We start from the raw sequence: 20,109 nt of genomic DNA on the forward strand, positions 1-20,109 counted from the left end.
AGCATGAACACCAATCACAATCCTAACACCAACATTCTATCCTTTGTGATTGTCTCAACGCGCTGATGCCTACCTGCATGCAATTTCTATTGGTCAGTTTTACACAAAACCTACAACGTGGAGTTTTATTGGCTGTTTAACATTCGGCAGCTGAAGTGCGAATTGGCGCCATATTTCCAACAAGGACATTTTGACCATACGACAGAAAAGCTCCTGGTTGCATTGAACAATAATAAAATACCCGGAAAGTTATTTTATATTTTTCAGTTTTTATACAACCTCACGAATATATTGTAAAATGTTTATTACGGACATAAGAAAGGAATTCTACGACGTTGTTGTGAACCAGGTAAGAACTTCTGACGTTGGATTTACTTACCTCTTAACTAACGCGTTATCTAACCGCAGAGGGGGAAAATATGAATACCACCGACAATTTTTCAGTCAATTAACGTTAATTATTCGCCTGCTATTTTTGATAAATTAAGTAGAATGTTAACGCTAACGTTACTTTTACTAACTTCTGTGACTTGACTATTGATCTGTTCCTCCGTTACTTTCAGAGAGTTGCCCTCCTAGTGTCATCTGATATCGATGCACTCTGCGCCTGTAAGATATTACAGGTAAGTCAAGGGCCCTATCTTTTGCTGTGAAATAAGTTAACTGATCTGCTACATGTTTGTCTAATTCACATGTTTTCTTACTGCCTCTTTCACCCCCATCTACCCAGGCACTGTTTCACTGTGACCAGGTCCAGTACACCTTGGTGCCAGTGACAGGTTGGCAAGACCTTGGTACCGCCTTCTTAGAGCACAAGGAGCAGGTAATGTGAGACACCTGTCTACACCTGATAACCCTGGAATTCACCTTATTGTGTCTAACATGATCATCAAAACTACAAACATCCATGAAGGTGTCTGTTATTTGCTCTCATTTCAGTTCCGCTATTTTGTCCTGATCAACTGTGGGGCCAATGTTGATCTCCTGGAGACCCTTCAGCCAGAGGAAGACTCTATCTTCTTCATCTGTGACACACACAGACCTGTGGATGTAGTCAATGTCTACAATGACACCCAGGTGAGCAGTCAATGTCTATCCTAAATGACAGCCTTTTCCCTACATAGTGCAAAAGTAGCACACTATATGGGGAATAGGGTGCCATTTAGGACATAGTCAATCAATAATTGTAATTGAGTGCACTGGTCCATCACTAGCCCAGCTTCTAGACCAGTATTGTATTCTCGGTCTAGCCTTATAAAACTAGCTCACTGTGTGACTTATTTACCAACCTTTGTCTGTGCCTGTTGGATGCTTTTCCAACGTCGGAAGGTATGTCCGTGGGCAGTTCTGATTCAGAATGCATCGCCACGCTATGCCCAGGAAAGAATTCAGTTATTAGATGCTACCACCCCCTCCAAATCAATACCAAATATGGATGTCAGTGTTTGCGCGCACACGCTCCATTTTACTTCCTGTCTGTGTCAGCATGGTGCCTGTATTGCGAGGCTGATTAGCTAGGACAAACGGGTGTGAAACACAGGTGTGCGTGCCTAGCGAGAACACAACATGGAATCCATCATTGGTTTTGATTTGGAGGGGGGTGGTAGCATCTAACAATTGAATTTAATAGTTTGTTATGCACTGCTCGTTCATGTAAGGGATGACATTTTAAGAAGGACTGTCTACCAACTATGGATATACATTCCAACGTGGAACACATGCTGCTACATACATAGTCATTCGATCGCGAGTTATCTCGAACGCATTCACTATGCAAAACAATTAAACTTCTTAAGTTAAATTATTAATAAAGAGGCCTAAGTTTGGGCTAGTCCTTCACAAGGGGTTGCTTCACTTTGGCAGCAGTTTGGTGACTTCAGAGGAGAAAAGTCCTTTAGGATACTGCCCTTGATGATAATGAGCACAGAAGTTGCTGTCCAGATGAAGAGCCAGTGTCAATCAGTGTTCTGAACTCAATCTCCCACAATCCCCCCCAGGTGAAGCTGATGATAAAGCAGGATGATGACCTTGGAGTGCCCTCCTATGATGACATCTTTCGCGATGAAGAGGAGGAAGGCGGCGATGACTCTGGGAATGAGAGTGACGGAGGCTCTGAGCCTTCTGGGAAACGGAGGCGATACGATGAGGTATGCTATGCTGTAGAGCTGAGACGATAAACCAAAAATTATCGACACTGACCACACCGATCACTTATCGCAGGCATTTTGAAGATATTGTTCATTACGATAAGTAGCCTATACTAAAGAAATGTAAAGTTCAATATGAAATAAGTTTGCTAATATGGGTGATTGTTAATGGGACAATTGATGACTACAACCATCAAACTAGTAGTAGTTTAAAGGATAATAAAATAAAAAAAATTGTACATACTAATTTTATAAACTTATCATTCTATTCATTGTTATCGCATCAATTAAAAATCCATATTGCGATAAATTGCCTTTTGTCCATATCAACCAGCACTACTATGCTGTATTGATGTCACAAAAGTTGATAATAAAAAAGAAAAATGAAATTGATCCCACCCCACCTCTACTTAACAACCCTTTGACCAAGGTGGATACAATATTTCTGCTTCTTATTAATGATTATTTTGCACAGTGTAATTTTTATTTGCATATGACAATGTTGATTTCCACAAAAAGAAGACGAAGCTGATCAAGTTTGCAGTGATGTATTGTTATTTATACCAACATGTTCCCATGTTTTAGGGGGAAGTGGAGAGGAGGATTGAGCGACAGAGAGCAACAAGAGAGTGGGAGGGAAGGAGGTGACATTTCTCTAGAGTTTTTTTTTTTAAAGCCCCCAATGCAGTCTTTTAAATCATCACTGTTTGGTTAATAAATCACTGTTTATTTAGTGAAAATGGCTGAAATATATTTTGTATCATTTATTTCCCTGAACCTACTTTGGCCCTTGAAATGCTCTGTCTGATCGAGTGGGCGTTAACAGACAAATTTGAAGATGTTTACATACACAGCCCTAATTGGCTGATAGGATGATCTAGAGCCCACCCCCTTACCCAGATGAACAATCATTGACTCTTTATAATCAGATCACATTGTCATGATGTGGGCCAGAAGTTCCATCCCATCTGAACAGGCTGAATTTCCAGGCATTTAAAAAAAGAACGTCTCTTACACAAGGGGCATTAACACCGAAATTGTGAAAATGATGATATTTTGAGCTCATAGTGTGGCCTTTTTAAAATAATAATAATTACAACAGGTAAATCACGTTTTTAACCACACTGCCCCTTTAAAGGATTAAACAGTCTTATGACTTTGACTTTTGAAATGTTTCATTTCAGACGTGAGATCCTGTTTGACTATGAGCAATATGAATACCATGGGACTTCGGTGAGTATGGATTATACACTGCTCAAAAAAATAAAGGGAACACTTAAACAACACAATGTAACTCCAAGTCAATCACACTTCTGTGAAATCAAACTGTCCACTTAGGAAGCAACACTGATTGACACTAAATTTCACATGCTGTTGTGCAAATGGAATAGACAACAGGTGGAAATTATAGGCAATTAGCAAGACACCCCCAATAAAGGAGGGGTTCTGCAGGTGGTGACCACAGACCACTTCTCAGTTCCTATGCTTCCTGGCTGATGTTTTGGTCACTTTTGAATGCTGGCGGTGCTTTCACTCTAGTGGTAGCATGAGACGGAGTCTACAACCCACACAAGTGGCTCAGGTAGTGCAGCTCATCCAGGATGGCACATCAATGTGAGCTGTGGCAAGAAGGTTTGCTGTGTCTGTCAGCGTAGTGTCCAGAGCATAGAGGCGCTACCAGGAGACAGGCCAGTACATCAGGAGACGTGGAGGAGGCCGTAGGAGGGCAACAACCCAGCAGCAGGACCGCTACCTCCGCCTTTGTGCAAGGAGGAGCAGGAGGAGCACTGCCAGAGCCCTGCAAAATGACCTCCAGCAGGCCACAAATGTGCATGTGTCTGCTCAAACGGTCAGAAACAGACTCTATGAGGGTGGTATAAGAGCCCGACGTCCACAGGTAGGGGTTGTGCTTACAGCCCAACACCGTGCAGGATGTTTGGCATTTTCCAGAGAACACCAAGATTGGCAAATTCGCCACTGGCACCCTGTGCTCTTCACAGATGAAAGCAGGTTCACACTGAGCACATGTGACAGACGTGACAGTCTGGAGACGCCGTGGAGAACGTTCTGCTGCCTGCAACATCCTCCAGCATGACCGGTTTGGCGGTGGGTCAGTCATGGTGTGGGGTGGCATTTCTTTGGGGGGCCGCACAGCCCTCCATGTGCTCGCCAGAAATAGCCTGACTGCCATTAGGTACCGAGATGAGATCCTCAGACCCCTTGTGAGACCATATGCTGGTGCGGTTGGCCCTGGGTTCCTCCTAATGCAAGACAATGCTAGACCTCATGTGGCTGGAGTGTGTCAGCAGTTCCTGCAAGAGGAAGGCATTGATGCTATGGACTGGCCCGCCCGTTCCCCGGACCTGAATCCAATTGAGCACATCTGGGACATCATGTCTCGCTCCATCCACCAATGCCACGTTGCACCACAGACTGTCCAGGAGTTGGCGGATGCTTTAGTCCAGGTCTGGGAGGAGATCCCTCAGGAGACCATCCGCCACCTCATCAGGAGCATGCTCAGGCGTTGTAGGGAGGTCATACAGGCACGAGGAGGCCACACACACTACTGAGCCTCATTTTGACTTGTTTTAAGGACATTACATCAAAGTTGGATCAGCCTGTAGTGTGGTTTTCCACTTTAATTTTGAGTGTGACTCCAAATCCAGACCTCCATGGGTTGATAAATTGGATTTCCATTGATTATTTTTGTATGATTTTGTTGTCAGCACATTCAACTATGTAAAGAAAAAAGTATTTAATAAGATTATTTCATTCGTTCAGATCTAGGGTGTGTTATTTTAGTGTTCCCTTTATTTTTCTGAGCAGTGTATATTGGTTATGTTGAAACTTGGTATGCACATGCATGCATACATACAAACATTATTCTACAATGTAGAAAATGGTAAAAATAAAAACCCTTGAATCAGCATGTCCAAACTTTTGAACGGTTGTATGTATGTGTGTATATGTTATATAAATAACATGGACATTTCTAAGTGACCCCAAACTTTATTTAGTTTGTTTTTATTTATTTATAAAAAAATAAAAAAATGGGGGTCACTTAGAAATGTCCATGTTTTCCATGAAAACATACATGAAAGGAGATGCAAAATGAATAGGAAATATAGTCAAGACGTTGACAAGGTTAGAAATAATGATTTTTAATTGAAATAATAATTGTGTCCTTCAAACTTTGCTTTCGTCAAAGAATCCTCCATTTGTCGCAATTACGGCTTTACAGACCTTTTGGCATTCTAGTTGTCAATTTGTTGAGGTAATGTGAAGAGATTTCACCCCATGCTTTCTGAAGCACCTCCCACAAGTTGGATTGGCTTGATGGGCACTTCTTACGTACCATACGGTCAAGCTGCTCCCACAACAGCTCAATAGGGTTGGGATCTGGTGGCTGTGCTGGCCACTCCATTATAGACAGAATACCAGCTGACTGCTTCTTCTCTAAATAGTTTTTGCATAGTTTGGAGCTGTGCTTTGGGTCATTGTCCTGTTGTAGGAGGAAATTGGCTCCAATTAAGCCCTGTCCACAGGGTATGGCATTGCGTTGCAAAATGGAGTGATAGCCTTCCTTCTTCAAGATCCCTTTTACCCTGTACAAATCTCCCACTTTACCTTCACCAAAGAACCCCCAGAACATCACATTGCCTCCACCATGCTTGACGGATGGCGTCAAACACTCCTCCAGCATATTTTAATTTTTTCTGCTTATCACAAATGTTCTTCTTTGTGATCCAAACACCTCAAACTTAGATTCGTCTGTCCATAACACTTTTTTTTTCCAATCTTCCTCTGTCCAGTGGCTGTGTTCTTTTGCCCATCTTAATCTTTTCTTTTTATTGGCCAGTCTGAGATATGTCTTTTTCTTTGCAACTCTGCCTAGAAGGCCAGCATCCCGAAGTCGCCTCTTCACTGTTGATGTTGAGACTGGTGTTTTGCTGGTACTATTTCATGAAACTGCCAGTTGAGGACTTGTGAGGTGTGTGTTTCTCAAACTAGACACTCTAATGTACTTGTCCTCTTTCTCAGTTGTGCCCCAGGGCCTCCCACTACTCTTTCTCTTCTGGTTAGAGCCAGTTTGCGCTGTTCTGTGAAGGGAGTATTACACAGCATTGTACGAGATCTTCAGTTTCTTGGCAATTTCTCGCATGGAATAGCCTTCATTTCTCAGAACAAGAATAGATTGATGAGTTTCAGAAGAAAGGTCTTTGTTTTTGGCCATTTTGAACCTGTAATCGAACCCACAAATTCTGATGCTCAACTAGTCTAAAGAAGGCCAGTTTTATTGCTTCTTTAATCAGAACCACAGTTTTCAGCTGTGCTAACATAATTGCAAAAGGGTTTTCTAATGAACAATTAGCATTTTAAAATGATAAACTTGGATTAGCTAACACAACGTGACATTGGAACACAGAAGTGATGGTTGCTGATAATGGACCTCTGTACGCCTATGTCGATATTCCATAAAAAATCATGCGTTTCCAGCTACAATAGTCATTTGCAACATTAACAATGTCAACACTGTATTTCTGATACATTTTATGTTATTTTAATGGACAAAAAAATTGCTTTTCTTTCAAAAACAAGGAAATTTCTAAGTGACCCAAAACTTTTGAACGTGTGTGTGTGTGTGTGTGTGTGTATATGTATGTATGTGTGCAGGCTGCAATGGTGATATTTGAGCTGGCATGGGTCCTGACTAAGGACACTAAAGATATGCTGTGGTAAGTGATCTTATCAATGTTTTTTGTAAAATTATATAAATGTCATTTATTTGCATGTGCAGACTGTGACACTACAATTTATATGAAACATTTGATGTTGGACAGGTGGGCCATCATTGGGCTGACTGACCAGTGGGTTCATGATAAAATCACTCAGTAAGAATATTTAACTCCAACTCTCTTCTATAACACTTCAAATCTGATGCAACATCTAGGATGCCTAGAAAGTTTTTGAAAAATACAAAGTGATGTCTTACACGAGCACTGACTTCCTTGTATTGCTCCTGTGCCTCCCAGTATGAAGTATGTAACAGACATCGCTACTCTGCAGCGCCACGTCTCACGTCACAACCACCGGAACGAGGATGAGGATAATTCTCTCTCTATCGACTGCATGAGGATCTCCTTCGAGTACGAGTATCCTTTATCTTCACTAGCCAAAGGACCAGGGGAGCTCAGACTTGTGCATCACAAGTAGTTGAGACCTAACTTTTTGAGACCTTTGGTTCAGGTATTTTGTTGCTGTGGTGTTTTCTAGGGCTGTGACGATACCAGTATCCAGTATCGTGACATGGAAAGAAGACACGAGGCAGATTTTAACTTTAGGAAAACAGCCCTAATGTTGGAAACAAACATAATTACGTTATCCAGAGTCACATTTTGTTTATTTTCCAAGGTATAGCACACTAGTTTACGTACTGCAGGTTTTTAAAGAACCAAAAAAGGTTTTCATTTCTGCCCTGGTTTTACCTTGATACTAACGAGTATCGCAATACTAGTATTGTCCCGGCCCTAGTTTTTTAATTTGAGTCCGACGTGTTATTAGTAAGCGTTGCCACATTCTTGTGGCTGTGTATATGCTGTCCTGACTGTCACCCTCACGTCCCTCTCTGTCATGCCTTTCTCTGTGTTAACCCCTTGACACCCTGTCTCAGTCTGCGTCTGGCCCTGTACCAGCACTGGTCTCTGTTTGAGAGTATCTGTAACTCCTCTTACACCTCTTGCAACTTTAAGCTCTGGTCAATGCATGGCCAGAAGAAACTCCAGGAGTTCCTCGCTGACATGGGGTATGCTATCCCCAAGTTATGATTGTCAATTAGAATAGGATCTCCATCAAGTGATCACTTTAGGGACATGCATGACTCGCGTTCTTGAATATCAATTACTAATCAATTAGTTACTGTAAGCTACAATTAGTCTATAGCCTCTGAAGGACAAATGTCACTTCACCAAAAGTGATGGGCAGCAGTTTATTTAGATTTATTGATGACAATGGATTGTTTGAAGGCATCATCAAAGATGGTTTCTGTTTGTGTTGTCCAGCCTGCCCCTGAAGCAGGTGAAGCAGAAGTTCAACTCCATGGACATGTCAGTCAAAGAAAACCTGCGAGAAGTTATAGAAGAATCCTCCAACAAATACGGGTAAGAGTGTTTGTATATTCTAGTGCATCAATATATCTGTAATCCCCATTATCAATCACTCGGTGTATATGATGAGTAAAATATGCCCTTCTCCTAATATGCCCAATAGACTATTTTCCAGTACACGACACAATGACGTCACGCACAGATGCGCGCAACTGTTGGCAGCAGTAAGAAAGCCATTGCCGTCTGTGCCCTTTCGACATAGCCTAGATTCACTTTTTTATTACTCCTAAACAAAATAACTTTGGTGTTCTCATACGCATACAATGTTTTGATTCTTTAACAGTCCCTAAGATTCCATTTGCGAGCTTTGGAAAATATTTTTTGGGTACAGCAGTTGTAGTGTGAAATGCACTCATAAGCAACATGTAAATAGAGGCTTTTTTTTGCTGGCGTTCTAAATTATAAGAACTCCCACTTGTTCTGCCACTAACTTGCGCGCATCACCCTTGTGCGGCAATGTTTGTAAACACAGAAAAGGGTCTATAGCCCTCATTTAATACTGTTTTCTCTGTCCCTTCAGTATGAAGGACATCCGTATCCAGACTTTCGGCGTTCACTTTGGCTTCAAGAACCGTTTCCTGGCCAGTGATGTGGTGCACGCTGCTGCCGCCCTGCTGGAGAGCACTGAGAAGGACGACAGCCCCGGCGACAACTTTATCAAGGCCCTCGACTGCCTCTCCAGGTACACACACGTACATCCGCACACACACTCTCCATAAGAAAAGCCTTTGATTGCCTGTCCTGGTGGAGGAGGAGTACTGGACAATCCCAGAAAGCTGGGTTGTTCTCTTATTCCTTGTTGAGCTCATGATACAATGTATAATGATTAACAGAGAGCACAGAGTCTTGGGACCTCACGGTGCTCGCCTGATGTGTGTATTCACTCGGGATCAAACGGGAGAGGGACTAGGGTTGGGCGATATTACGATAGGAACGTTTATCGATGACGATTGACAACCTCGTGATGTGACAAATGATGGTTTAGCCTATTTGAACTTGACTGGCGCTGCGCCGTAGGCCTAAAGAACGAGGGTCGGACAGGGCAGCACACCAGTGACATTCAGAGTAATCTGCCTATTCCTGTTTGCTATAGCCTATTTCAATAAATAGCCTATGTTGTATAGGGCAGCAGAACGCAAGAGAGGAATGTAGGCTAGACAGAATTCCACCAAAGCAGCGCAAAATGTCCATTCAGAAAATGTTGTTTCTAGCTCTGTCGGATGCACGGACGTTAAAGCTTAAACGTATTACATTTTATAACTGACACTCCTTAACTATATTGTCTAGCTGTTTAAAAAAAACAACACAATATTTCCTTCTCCATTCAATGTGAATATGACCTTTGGGTTAGGCCAGGGGTTCTCAAACTTTTTGGGGCCGGGGACCACTTTTGTGATAGCAAATTCACCAGGGACCCCCTAATTTTTCATAATTGATTGGATTTATAAAGTACCTTTCTACCAACCAGAAGTACTCAATGCAATTTACATAGTAGGGGGAATCTCACCTCATCTACCACTAATGTGCGGCACCCACCTGGGTGATTCACAGCAACCATTTTCTGCCAGAACTCTCACCACACATCACCTATCAAGTGAGGAGGCCAATTAGGAATGAGGGGGATGATTAGGTGGCCGTGATGGAATGGGGCCAGGTTAGGAATTTAGCCATGACACAGGGTTTAACACCCCTACACTTATGATAAGTGACAGGGGATTTTTTAATGAACACAGAGTCAGAACACCTGTTTAACGTCCTATCTGAAAGATTGCACCCTACGCAGGGCAATGTCCCCTTCACTGCCCTGGGGCATTGGAATCTCCTTAGACCGGAGGGAAGAGTGCCCCCTAGTCCCCCCCCCCCCCAACACCACTTCCAGCAGCATCTGGTCTCCCATCCATTATGAGTACATAATCACGACAGGACAAAGGTCTCTCTTAGGGTTGGGCGAACCTATCTGAATTCTGTCCAATAGTAACATATTTTTGTTGCAAGAATTGCTACGGTGTGCACTAATGAATACACCCCAGGTGTAGGAATGATCCCATCCTGTTTTCTTTCCTCTGTAGGAGTAACCTGGAGCGTCTCCATGGTGGCATTGATTTGGCTAAGAAGAAGCTGATGGCCATCCAACAGACTGTAGCCAGTTGCATCTGCACCAACCTCATACTGTCACAGGGACCCTTCCTCTACTGCTACCTCTTGGAGGTGTGTGTTATACAGTATACTGTTACCACTGTAATATCACGGTACCAAAATTCATGATACTTATGATTCCAACATTTTAGAATACCATAGTACCACTTCATATGATACTACCAAATGTTTTGGCCCTACTGTTTAAGAAGCCGATGGCACCTGTTATAAAATGTATATAAAGTCTATTTTACATTTTTTATAAATTCTGTAAAAAAAAAAAAAAAAGTTTAGCAACAGCAACTAATGTCTTGTATGCGCTGGTCCAATAATGTCCACTTGACTTTCATGAGCATATCATGTGGCAGCAGTAATCAGCCTGCCGCATCCCCTATCAGTCCTCACTCGCCTGTTTCTCTGTTCTCTCTTCCTGCACATCTGTTCCTCCATCAGTTGAAACATAATGTAGTGGTGATGACGAGGGGGAATGCTGTCCCTGATCTGTTTTTTTTATCCTTACATTTGATACATTGTAGCAACGCCTAATGTAAGCCGAAACACTCTTTCTGGTCCTTACATTGTGTTTGGTGCATAACGGTTTTAATGTTGGGAGCAATATGTTTGTAGGAGAGAGAGTGGTGTGTGTGTTTGAGGGAGAGAGAGTTAGTATGTGTGTTAATTGAAGAGTAAAGGTTTCATGCAGGGTTTTCCCCTTACTGCCATAATGACATGCAGATTATTATGCATGTCTGTTCCTCCAGCCAAATCACAGGTAGGCCTTTGCAAATATGCACAAATCAGCCATTCTATGCAGTATACAGTGTGCAGTATACAGTGTGCAGTATACAGAAGTTAAATGTTGAGTAGAAATTTGAACATCGGTGAGTTGTTTTTGTGTGTAGCACATGTGCATAACGTTTAGAAAACGGGAACAAGTGTCGTGGGACGGGGTGAACCGGACGCTAGGTCACTCTGAATTGGCCTGGTATCGTTTGTAAAATGTTGCTATCGTGACAACACTAGTGTGTGGTATGTCCTCCCTATGACCCTCCATCTCTGTGCAGGGAACTCCTGATGTGAAGCTGTTCTCCAAGCCCATGGCCTTGACCCTGCTCTGCAAGTACCTGCTCAAAGCCTTTGTACGCTCTGTGAGTAACTCAGTATTTCACTTACCCATTATCCAAGGCCCTGTCTAGCTCTATTGCCCCTGGTCTTCAATTAGTTTCAAACAAAAATGACAGTGTTTTAGATGTTTGTTTATGGTATTTTGCATCACTCTTGCTTGTCTGCCTATGCCTGTACATAGACAAGGAATAAGAGATGTAAGCTGCTGCCCTTGATCATAGCTGCTCCCATGAATGTGGAGAAGAGAACTGTCATCGTTCTAGGCATCCCACCTGAGTCTGAGACATCCGACAAGAAGAAGTGAGTTCATAAGTTGTGTGCCCGTCTCTGCACTTGAATGTTCTTTCTGTTTTGGGCAAAACTAAAGCAAATGCTAATTTTAATCTTCCTTTTGTTCTCGCTCTCTCCAATAGTTTCTTTGGCCGTGCGTTTGAGAAAGCAGCAGAGAGCACCAGCTCCAGAACTCTCCACGACCACTTCGACACCTCTAGTAAGTCAAATGTTATTGTAATTGTATATTTTTTCCACAAGAGGGCGGACATGACACACTACAGATGGACCTTGTTCAGCAGTAAACTGGTTTCGTACATATATTTCAGTACTTTATTTGGCTCTCATACAGGTGCTTTCTCAAGTCATTGTTACAGCTTTGATCATTACGTCATCAGGTGTTCAAAAAACATTTCCCTCGCACCTGCTAGCCAAAACAGTTCAAATTGAGCAATACACATGCTCATACTTACCTGTGTTTTGCCTTTGCAGTCATTGAGCTAAAGATGGAGGACAGGACTAAGTTTCTGGATGCCCTCATCACCCTGCTGTCCTAAGGAGTGAGCTAACTAAGACACACTGATGTATGGATAAAGTTCCTGAAATTGATATGTGAAATCTGTAGATGCTGGAAGAGACTGTATGACATTACAACTAGGTTCATGCCCAATGTGATGGAGAAACTCTATTTTGTGCTTCACCTGTTTTGGCCAAAGAAGAGTATTTTTCAATGTTTTGTATTTTCACTTCAGGACACTTTGTGATGCCTATATGTATATTGTACTGTTTTTTTTGTAAGTGTATTGTGAGGGTTTGTGTTTTTAATCTCATGTAAATACATTTTTCTGTTGTCTTTGTTTTTTTAATGTTTCATGTAACACATTTATTAAATGATATTTTATCGATGTATAATTATTGAAGTTACCATCTACTAAGAGAAGGAAGGATACATTTGAAACATTTTAGTAGTAATAGGGGTATGTAAAAACATTGAACTTTGGCGCAGAATGTGATATGGACCGTAGAAACTGTATGATGGCTTAACCATCTCACTCAGTATACTGATCTGGAGCATAGGTTAACACACAGACCTTGGCCCATATAGCACAGTCTAAATACAGTTTCATGGATGGGTGGGATCCAAGTCCCTCTGTGGGCTAATTGAGCCCCATGTCTCAAATCAGTATGAGGTCATGACCCACAGGGTTGTGGGGGTTTCACAGGAAAGGCTGATCTGCTCACCATGGTCAAAGCGAAACGTGCCAGAAGGAGCATTGCGCTTAATGAGCTAGGGGAGGGGAACGGGATCCTCATAGCAAATGTGCTGTGTCTACTGTGTATGCTATTTTATTGCCTTGAACACAAATGTGGATGTGTAACAATCTGACTTCCTGCTGATTGAATGTTTGGAAGTACAGTATTATTGTATGTTATCAACTAACTGGAAAATGGTCAGATGAATTTGCTATGAAGATAAAGCTCATACTGTTCACTGGTCTGGTGAGAGAGATCTTATGATGTATAGTTCTATTGTTTACTATTTCATATCCTTTAAACACACCCCACCAGTTACTGGGTGGGTCCTGTTTATTTTTGAGTGATGTTATTACCTAAAGTGAGCTGATGGAGCCAAATTATTGTTTACTTTACTTGGAGTTTAGGAGATAATCTCTCTAGATTGTAAGAATTTGAATTTGGCCACTGGGATTTTGAACTTTGCAGCCATAACATCCCTGGTCTGGGTCTGGTTACGCTATTCCACTGTTCCTTTACATTGTGAACTTATCAAGGAATGTTCTGGCATCTGATGACGTCCTGTCTGCCTTTTCACCAAAAGGCAGCATGTTTGTGCCCCATCTCAACCCTAAATATCACCCTCACATAGCTTCACCCCTAGTACCTATACCCCAACCACACAGAGGTCACATCTTTCAGATGCCAGTGAAACATGGAGAAATTGTGAATTCCAGTCTATTATGGCATCTGTCCCCCCCCTGCTGGCATTTCTCTCAACCAAACCACTTCACCCCTCAAACCCCACCCAATTCTTCGGTCCCCTCTTTCACCCTTCCAACCCCCAGTGGTGGGGGGCCACTGGCCTTTCTGCTGCTCTGCCCCGGAGGAATGCAACACTACCCCTGGTCATGTCACAACTACACGAACACACTCCCATGTGGCAGGAGAGGGGTAGCGTGTGGGACAGAGGGTATTAGAGGGCCTCACAGTCACACATGTTGCCTTTACTCCTTGGGGTTAAGCTACTTTGTTCACAGAAGGAGCCCAGTGAATACTTTACCCAAGAGCACTGTGTGAGATTGTGTGTCACTGTCAATACAAGTATATCTCTTTATTTGTACAGTACTGGATATTTGTTAATTAGTTTGAAAGATTTAGAGATTTGAAAGTTCTAGGGAAAACATTTTCCAACTTTCTTAATTTTACTTAATGATTAACAACTGCAACATCCTTCCAAACAAATCCACTTTCAGAGTGTAGGAAATTAGTTGTGATCTTTTCTACAGGTTACTCTAATAAAACAATTTGGTCAATCAACTGTTACAGTGGCTGTGAAGCATTCAGGCACATACATACAAACAGCATGTCTCATTGACTTCTTGCACAGTAACCCTCTTTCTATCTAAAGCCTTTTCACTTGTTTTCTTGCTCTCCCTAACAATCCCGGATTCCTGGTAGGATTAGCCAGACTGGACGACCGGGAACAAAAGCCCACAGCTGACTCCCACTGTCTGACGCCTGTCTCACAGAGAGGCTACGCTGAGGAGGGTGAGTGTGCTACACACACACATACGTTGCCCTCCCCCAGTCATGCATTCACTGTGCTATCATCAGTAGCTCCCCAAAACATCAGCTGGGGTCTAAAGATGCCCCTCCCACTGTGACCTTTAACCCAAGTGACCGCTAACCTCTGTGACCTCTCACAGTTGTAGAGTCAGCCCATAGAATTATCTATGGGTCAACCTCTGAAGCTGGCATTACTGTGTTCTTTCTAAAAGCACTCTTGAAAAAGATTTGAGTAGAAATGTTCATGTGCAGTTTTCTTATTTTTTCATTGGTAGTGCAGCAATGAACCTGACTACAGTGTATGCATGTATTCTTTCCTGCCTTAAAATATAGATACCATCGAACTACAGACCACGTTGTGAACAAAGGACCTGCCACTGCTTTCTGAATGTCTAACCACATACCCACCGTCATGGATCTGTGACTATACCGAATGTGAAGAGACGCACTTATACACGCAGCATGGAGAGGCCAGTGTCTCAGATGAGTGGGCAGCCTCATGGACGGCCAGACCTGGGGCAAATTAAAGCTTTTCATGAGAAGGGACTCGCACTGCACTTCCTTTAAACCTCAGTGAGGGAAGGGCATTTCTTTTACACTACCCTAGTTTCCCTGGACACCAGAGAGACAGAGGGTGTCCAGCCCTGAGAGGTCTGAATCATGCTGTTTTTGCTACTTAGTACAAAGATAAACTTTGAGAATTATAGAATACACTCACACACTCAATAATTAGCTAAACACTCATTTCATCCTAAACAACTAGTTTGTTGTTTATTTTTCCCGAGCTATTCTGTCATTAGCAGAGCAAATCCACAGCAGTGCCTGGAATAGCAACACTGAGTTTCCTGCAAGATGCAATTAATGTCAAAACAATGCTCTCCTCAGGATCCTGTGTGTGTGTGGTGTAAATATGTGGGCCAACAGGCACAGCTGATACTAAAACCAGCCTCATCCATTAATTACAAAGACCTTGGGTTGACTAGACTGGGTGGACAGACCTCTGGCATGGCATACACTCACACGTTAGAGGCAGCTATTCTTAGGACACTAACTGTTTCTCTAAATTATGGGTTGTAGGTAATTCCTGGGTTATAGTTTGGTTTATTTGGTTGATCAATACAATCCCCCCTTTTAGCTGAAAAGTTAAGACAGACATACAAGCAGAGAGAGACTGACAACAGTGTTTTCAGTGAGCCATGACACCCGTGATAAATAAGAAATGTCTCTTCATCTGTCTTTTGACATTCCACAACCTGCAGGCCCTCTCCTTCATCTCATCTTCATTTCCTTCATCTCAGCCTAGAGCTGTCATGCCTTCTTTTTGGCCCGGTCTGTGTGTGTGCATGGCATGTTGTTGATTTGATGTCAAGTCTGGAACATGTTTTGGATTTTTACACGCCTTGTGGTTTCTTGGATGTGTAATCCGTTCTGTGGCATGTTTGAGTAATTAAGGGGTTTGTTGTATTTGTGTTGAGGGCGGCCTGACGTTGTATTGGTGTACTATAGAGTAGGCAAAATGGTGTTTTGAATCTGTTCATCTATTCTGGATGATTGGTGGGGTGTAAAATGTGATAGAACTCTCACTCTTCACTATGTTATACAGTACATTCGGAAAGTTTTCAGACCCCTTCACTTTTTCCACATTTTGTTACATTACAGCCTTTTTCTAAAATGGCTTTAAAAAATATATACAGTACCAGTCAAAAGTTTGGACACCTATTCATTCAAGGGTTTTACTTAATTTTTTACTATTTTCTACATTGTAGAATAATAGTGAAGACATTAAAACACTGAAATAACACATGGATTCATCTAGTAACCAAAAAATGCCAAGCGTGTGCAAGGCAAAGGGTGGCTACGTAGAAGAATATCAAATATAAAATATATTCTGATTTGTTTCACACTTTTTTGGTTACTACATGATTCCATAAGTGTTATTGCATAGTGTTGATGTCTGCACTATTATTCTACAATGTAGAAAATAGTAAAAATAAAGAAAAACCCTGGAATGAGTTGTTGTGTCCAAACTTTTGACTGGTACTGTACATCTCATCAATCTACACACAATACCCCATAATGACAAAGTGATAACAGGTTTTTAGAAATGTTTGCAAATGTATTAAAAAAAAAAAAAAAAAATACCTCACATAAGTATTCAGACCCTTTGCTATGAGACTCGAAATTGAGCTCAGGTGCATCCTGTTTCCATTGATCAGACGGAAACACTCCTCCAGTAAAAGGCACATGACAGCCCGCTTGGAGTTTGTCAAAAGGCACCTAAAGGACTCTCAGACCATGAGAAACAAGATTCTCTGGTCTGATGAAACCAAGATTGAACTCTGGCCTGAATGCCAAGCGTCACATCTGAAGGAAACCTGGCACCATCCCTACAGTGAAGCATGGTGGTGGCAGCATCATGCTGTGGGGATGTTTTGCAGGGACTGGAAGACTAGTCAGAATCGAGGGAAAGATGAACTGAGCAAAGTACAGCGATATCCTTGATGATAACCTGCTCCAGAGCGCTCAGGACCTCAGACTGGGGCGAAGGTTCACCCTCCAACAGGACAACGACCCTAAGCACACAGCCAAGACAACACAGGAGTGGCTTCGGGACAAATAGCTGTGCAGCGATGCACCCCATCCAACCTGACAGCTTGAGAGGATCTGCAGAGAAGAATGGGAGAAACTCCCCAAATACAAGTGTGCCAATCTTGTAGCATCATACCCAAGAAGACTTGAGGCTGTAAACGCTGACAAATTTGCTTCAATACAGTATTAAGTAAAGGTTTTTTTGCAAACATTTAATAAAAACTGTTTTTGCTTTGTCATTTGATAACCTCCTCACTGGAAATGTAATTCTAGTTTAATGGAACAACATGTTGCTCCATCTTGATGACAAAAGCAGGAATGTCTTGGGTGGGATGTCAGCGGGAGTAGCCTCTGGTTTTGCTGACCAATTCCAAAAACAACTCCACCACTGTCTAGCCATGCTGAATTATGACACTGTCTTAAGTAGCCTATAGGTTTTTAACCACTTCTAACAAATATCTTATGTACTTGCTCATCACTTAAGAAAGAAAATACTATTTGTCCTTTTATTGTAAGCATGGGAATGGAGTGACTGACTCCCACTGTCTTTTATTAGAGACTATCTGGGTGCACCTGCTTTGCCTGAGTCATCTATTACTCTGTCTCTCTTTGGCTGCATTCCAAACACTGAAAAGACACACCCTATCCTCAGCCCTCAATTTAAGTGGGCACTTCTGATGACGTATCATGACGTCTGACGAGTATACGCTTGCAGGGAAAGGGGCGAGGGAGGAAGGAATGATTTTTAAATGGACCACCCTTGGCCGGAAATTCGTCACTCGTTCAACCAGCGATGCTTGTTTTCAGCCACCAGCAGCTTGTGGGTGCTTTATATGCGCTACAGTCAATTATGATTGCATGTCTACTTAAATTAGCTATATAATTATTAATATACGCCTACTGTATGATAGCTAGCAAATTAATTAGCTAACGAACGTTAGCCTGCCTAGCTGGAACTTCTGAAGAAGGAAAATGTTTTATTTCTATAATTTCCAAAAGCTAACCAAACAAAAACATCATTACTTTTACGAGACGTGTTTGTGCCATCTTGTGCATTAGTAGCACAATTTCTTCTTCACCCCTTTTTCTCCACAATTTCGTGGTATCCAATTAGTAGTTTTGACCCATCGCTGCAACTTCCGTACGGACTCGGGAGAGGCGAAGGTCAAGAGCCGTGCGTCCTCTGAAACACAACCCAGCCAAGCCGCACTGCTTCTTGACACAACGCCCGCTTAACCCAGAAGCATCATTGTGTCGGAGGAAACATCGTACACCTGGCCCGCCACAGGAGTCGCTAGTGTGCGATGGGACAAGAACATACCTGCCGGCCAAACCCTCCCCTAACCCGGAAGACGGTGGGCCAATTGTGCGTCGCTCCATGGGTCTCCCGGGCACGGCCGACTGCGACAGAGCCCGGACTCGAACCAGGATCTCTAGTGGAACAGCTAGCACTGCGATGCATTGCCTTAGACCACTGTGCCACTCGGGAGGCCTGAGTAGCACAATTTCTAACCTTTTTACATTTGTTTTTACTTACACTTGTATGTTGACTTATCCATGTTGACGTTGAGGTTTTAAGTTTCGGCAGACTTTTCTTAGCGGATGTACAATCATCGCGAATTGAATTATGGGGCCAAAGTAAACATGATTGTGCACTCGCAAACTCGATCAAAAACGAGGGCTGAGGGGCTTACGTTGCGAACTTCCCTTGTTTGGCTAATCATTTGGACTGACGTCCAAGATGGTGAGGGGGATTCCCCCAAGGACATAAGGCGTAAGTGGACAAGGGTGTGTCTTTTATGAGTTTGAAACACAGCCTTTGTCTGAATCACCTCGTTAAAGTAAATCACCTAACTTGTTATTTATCAAAAAATCTGACTAAGAGAGAAGGTACAGTTGAAGTCGGAAGTTTACATACACTTAGGTTGGAGTCATTAAAACTTGTTTTTCAACCACTCCACAAATTTCTTGTTAGCAAACTATAGTTTTGGCAAGTCGGTTAGGACATCTACTTTGTGCATGATACAAGTCATTTTCCCAACAATTGTTTACAGACAGATTATTTCACTTATAATTCACTGTATCACAATTCCAGTAGGTCACAAGTTTACATACACTAAGTTGACTGTGCCTTTAAAAAGCTTGGAAAATTCCAGAAAATGATGTCATGGCTTTAGAAGCTTCTGATAGGCTATTTGACATCATTTGAGTCAATTGGAGGTGTACCTGTGGATGCATTTCAAGGCCTACCTTCAAACTCAGTGCCTCTTTGCTTGACATGATGGGAAAATCAAAAGAAATCAGCCAAGAACTCAGAAAAGAAATTGTAGACCGCCACAAGTCTGGTTCATCCTTGGGAGCAATTTCCAAACGCCTGAAGGTACCACATTCATCTGTACAAACAATAGTACGCAAGTATAAACACCATGGGACCACGCAGCCGTCATACCGCTCAGGAAGGAGACGCATTCTGTCTCCTAGAGATAAACGTACTATGGTACGAAAAGTGCAAATCAATCCCAGAGCAACAACAAAGGACCTTGTGAAGATGCTGGGGGAAACAGGTACAAAAGTATCTATATCCACAGTAAAACGAGTCCTATATCGACATAACCTGAAAGGACACTCAGCAAGGAAGTAGCCACTGCTCCAAAACCACCATAAAAAAGCCAGACTACGGTTTGCAACTGCACATGGGGACAAAGACCGTACTTTTTGGAGAAATGTCCTCTGGTCTGATGAAACAAAATTAGAACTGTTTGGCCATAATGACCATTGTTATGTTTGGAGAAAAAAGGGGGAGGCTTGCAAGCTGAAGAACACCATCCCAACCATGAAGCACAGGGGTGGCAGCATCATGTTGTAGGGGTGCTTTG

The 20,109-nt window shown here is 42.4% G+C and overlaps 1 protein-coding gene across 1 annotated transcript; it reads left to right on the forward strand.

The window, feature by feature from the left end:
* The first annotated feature begins 148 nt into the window (after nucleotides 1–148).
* cdc45 (CDC45 cell division cycle 45 homolog (S. cerevisiae)) lies at nucleotides 149–12,754 on the forward strand. The gene is made up of 18 exons (XM_029763246.1): nucleotides 149–349; nucleotides 564–623; nucleotides 731–823; nucleotides 940–1,077; nucleotides 1,998–2,147; nucleotides 2,733–2,791; nucleotides 3,332–3,380; nucleotides 6,822–6,883; nucleotides 6,989–7,039; nucleotides 7,181–7,300; nucleotides 7,819–7,950; nucleotides 8,207–8,305; nucleotides 8,832–8,993; nucleotides 10,381–10,519; nucleotides 11,512–11,595; nucleotides 11,754–11,872; nucleotides 11,986–12,062; nucleotides 12,335–12,754. The coding sequence occupies exons 1-18, from the start codon at nucleotides 299–301 to the stop codon at nucleotides 12,397–12,399; spliced, it is 1,710 nt and encodes a 569-aa protein (XP_029619106.1). The 5' UTR covers nucleotides 149–298; the 3' UTR covers nucleotides 12,400–12,754.
* The last annotated feature ends 7,355 nt before the right edge of the window (nucleotides 12,755–20,109 follow it).

Source organism: Salmo trutta, chromosome 9 (genome assembly GCF_901001165.1).
Source record: "Salmo trutta chromosome 9, fSalTru1.1, whole genome shotgun sequence".
Classification (NCBI taxonomy): domain Eukaryota; kingdom Metazoa; phylum Chordata; class Actinopteri; order Salmoniformes; family Salmonidae; genus Salmo; species Salmo trutta.

Bases quoted from the DNA above. Each gene is read 5' to 3' on its own strand.
- cdc45 (XM_029763246.1), top strand. From the start codon at position 299: ATGTTTATTACGGACATAAGAAAGGAATTCTACGACGTTGTTGTGAAC. The intron at 2,148-2,732 runs GTATGCTATGCT...CCCATGTTTTAG, and splicing joins AACGGAGGCGATACGATGAG to GGGGAAGTGGAGAGGAGGAT. The intron at 8,306-8,831 runs GTAAGAGTGTTT...CTGTCCCTTCAG, and splicing joins GAATCCTCCAACAAATACGG to TATGAAGGACATCCGTATCC.